Source organism: Egretta garzetta, unplaced genomic scaffold (genome assembly GCF_000687185.1).
Source record: "Egretta garzetta isolate BGI_Z169 unplaced genomic scaffold, ASM68718v1 scaffold34, whole genome shotgun sequence".
NCBI classification, from domain to species: Eukaryota; Metazoa; Chordata; class Aves; order Pelecaniformes; family Ardeidae; genus Egretta; species Egretta garzetta.
Window position 1 is genome coordinate 3670425 of NW_009259586.1, and position 3348 is coordinate 3673772.

The 3348-nt window shown below is 56.9% G+C and overlaps 1 protein-coding gene across 1 annotated transcript; it reads right to left on the reverse strand.

The window, feature by feature from the left end:
• Window positions 1-501: 501 nt before the first annotated feature.
• On the reverse strand, window positions 502-3044 carry GALR2 (galanin receptor 2). The gene is made up of 2 exons (XM_009637825.2): window positions 2644-3044; window positions 502-1282 (listed from the first exon to the last, which is right to left on the reverse strand). Exons 1-2 carry the CDS (start codon window positions 2982-2984, stop codon window positions 502-504), a joined length of 1122 nt encoding a protein of 373 aa, XP_009636120.1. The 5' UTR covers window positions 2985-3044.
• Window positions 3045-3348: the final 304 nt, after the last annotated feature.

A 3348-nucleotide genomic window follows, 5' to 3' on the forward strand; every position in this document is an offset into this window, starting at 1 on the left:
TTCTATGCTTTTCTCCTGGATTTTTTCTACGTGAGTCAGATTTGTGCCCAGGTGGCTGTTGCCAGCATTGCCTTGGGACACAGCTCCTGAACTGGGACACAAATGAACCAAGACTTCCCAAATGTCCCTAAAAGTGCACCCCGCTAACTCCACTGTGTTGTTTGGAGGGACCAGAACTTTCAATAGGCTCCAGGCATAGATGCAAGAGGGTGTAAGTCCATCCATGACAGAGGAGCAGGCGATTAGACATGAGAGTTGATTTGGTGGTTTGATATCTCTGCTCTCAGCAGGTCCTTGGGTGGAAGCAAATCCTGCCCTTGGATCCCTGGTCGGTTGTTTGGCTGAGTCCATAGTCAGCAGCATTGCTTTAACAGTTTTGATATCTGGGTGCATTTGAATGAAAAAGGGTATGATTTGATGCATTTTAACCCAAAATCCAGCCCATCCCCAGGCCTTGATGCTGTGGGAGACTGCAAAGCTGTGGGGTGGGAAGCAGCTCTGCTAGGTGACATTGAAGGCAATGAAGGAGCCATCCGCTATCTGCTGATGTCCCACGAGCTCTGCCTCCCTCCAGGGCTGGGCTGGGACCTTGCAGCGCAGCGAGGAGCGGCCAGGCAGGGCTTCGCTGATGTGGGTCACCTCGCTGAGCTCTGCCTCCAACGTGCTGACAGTGTTCATCACTTGGGACACGTGCACTTTGTTGGCTGCCTTCTTGTGGAAGAGGCAGATGAAGATCTGCTTGAAGCCCTTGCGGAAGTGTTTGGAGACCAGGGCGTAGACGATGGGGTTCACACAGGAGTTGGCGTAGGAGATGAGATGCGAGAGAATGCGGAGCACGTACGTGGCATGATTGAGGGGGAAGTACCCGAACCAGACACAGAGGATGACCAGGTGATGGGGCAGCCAACAGAGGCAGAAGAGGATGGCTACAATGATTATCATCCTAGTGACCTTCCGCTTGGCTTTCTTGGACTCCGACATGTCTTGGAGAGGATCCACAGACCTCCACAGGTAGCGAATAGTCCGCACGTAAGTGAGGCTCAGGATCAGCACTGGGATGATGTAGCTGAAGATGAAGGTGCAGATGTCCATGACCTTGCGCTGGGAGATCTCCCAGATGGGGTGGCAGACGGTCAGGTTGGCCAACTGGAACTCCTGGTAGTAGCTGAGGTAAGGGCCCGAGAAGATGAAGGAAAGCCCCCAGATGAAGCAGATGGCTGTGAGGGCCTTCCTGGGTGTCCTCAGCTCCCTTGAGTGCAGGGGGTATCGTATGGCCAAATACCTGCATGGGAAAGGGAGAGACACGATTGCAGTTCTGGGGAGGGCACAGAGAGCTGCTCCAGGAGCAGACTGGAGGAAGGGTGAAAGTGGTGATGGATTTGAGCTTTCCAGGGCAATTAGTCCCACAGCTGATTCCCTGGTGCCTCTAAAGGTCTCAGTGGGGTGAGGAGGATCCTCTCTCCTGACCCTGTGCTGTCACCCTCTCTGCTCCCAGCAGTATTTGTGGGGAAGACAGGGATGATCCCCTTCCGTCCCTCTCCCTAATCCAGCAGATCGTCTTCACTTGATCGTCAGTCTGTCTGGCACAAGCAATAGCAGCAGTGAGGACATGAAGGCAGAAGCAAGTCCCCAGGGTCCCCAGTACCACACAGTGTGGTTCCTCATGCTGGCACATGCGAAAGCATGTCACCCATTTTCAGTTCTCTAGTCAGCTGGTTCCTTAATTATGCGCAGATCTAGAGGCTCATACAAGTCCCCACTTGCTCGACACCTCCGTTCTTCCCAGCTCTGTGTGATGCAGAAGAGGCAGACCCTGAGTCTGGTTTAGACCCTGGGGGAGGATTGGGGGGACTGTCCCAGCAGCCAGCATGGTGCTGTGCCAGGATGACAGGAGGCATCTGGCCCTGCTCTGGGGCTGCCATAGCTCTTCCCAGGGGACTTTCCACATCCCATGGGTTTCAAGCACCAAACAGAGCAGCACCAGGAGCTCCCTGCCTCTTGCTTGCTGTGGGTTTGTAACTCACTAGCCCTTGCAGAACCAGGGGCTGAGCTAGCACCGGGTAAAGCGCAGGCAGGAGCAACAGGCTGCCTTTTACAGAGCTTCCTGGCTACAACTCACCTTGGGACAGTCCCTGGGACAACGGACATCGCTGGGACAGAATTGGGCTTTTTGTTCATAAAGGGGAGGGTGGGAAAAGCAGTGTCCCAGCTCAAACATCCCATGTCTTCTCCTTCTTACAATTTGTCTGCTTTATTGTGGGCTGCTGGGAGGGCAGGGACTCTCTCCCCGCATCCTAGGAAGAGCTGGGGCTGCACAGGGACTGAGCTTTGTTTCTCTCTGGTTTTCTATCCCCCCTTCAGCTGCCAGAGCCTGCAGATAAACCCCAGTCCTACAGCTTTGAGGTCTGAAAGCCTGCTCCAGCTGGGGACAGGGGGTCCCAATCCAACCCTCTCTGCTGGACCCCATCATCAGTGGTTGCATTTCCTTGCACACATGAGCTGGGAAATGCTCCTGGATTCCCACAGGAGGTTGCAGTAATCGGGGCTTGGCTCTGGGGGACTCTGTCCCCTCTCCTGCCTGGGGGCGATCCAGAAAAGGGGGGGGTCTCAAGGTACAGGGAGTCCCCCCATCCCCTTTCCTACCTGTCGAGGGAGACTGTGGCCAGGGTGAAGCTGCTGGCGTACATGGTGAGGTAGATGAAGAAGTGGACGGCCTTGCACATGAAGGGCCCAAAAACCCAGCTCTCCAGTGTGTAGATGGTGGCTTGGAAGGGGACGCAGAAGAGGATGAAGCAGAGGTCGGCCACCCCCAGGTTGAGGATGAAGAGGTTGGTGGTGTTCTTCACCTGTCTGTTGCGCAGCAGCACGGCCAGGACCAGGCAGTTGCCCACCGTGCCCATGAGGAAGATGACGAGGTACACCAGGGGGATGATCACCGACTCGGGCTGCCAGCCCGCCTCGGAGCCTGCCGCCGAGCCGTTCATGGTCGGGAGTGCACAGGCGTGCACGGAGCGCGCAGCAGGGATGGACGGGGGGAGCGTGTGGGAAGAATGCACTGGGGAGGTGCGTGGAGGGTGCATGGAGAGCGCGGCGGGGACATACGGGAAAGGGGGTGCGTGGAGGGTGCAGTGGGGGCTATACCAGGGATTGCACGGGAAAAGGGGTGCACAGAGAGCTCGCAGGGAGCGTACTGGGGATGCACGGGAAAAGGGGTGCACAGAGAGCTCACAGGGAGCGTACTGGGGATGCACGGGAAAAGGGGTGCATGGAGGGGGACCCCCTGGGGCGCTCAGAGAGCTGGCCGGGGTCATGGGGGGTCCAGGGGAGGGATGCAGGGGGAGCCCCGGG

Excerpts from the sequence above, each read along its gene's own strand:
- GALR2 (XM_009637825.2), bottom strand. The coding sequence starts at position 2,984 with ATGAACGGCTCGGCGGCAGGCTCCGAGGCGGGCTGGCAGCCCGAGTCG. Across the intron at positions 1,283-2,643 it reads GCCACAGTCTCCCTCGACAG|GTATTTGGCCATACGATACC; the intron begins GTAGGAAAGGGG and ends TTTCCCATGCAG.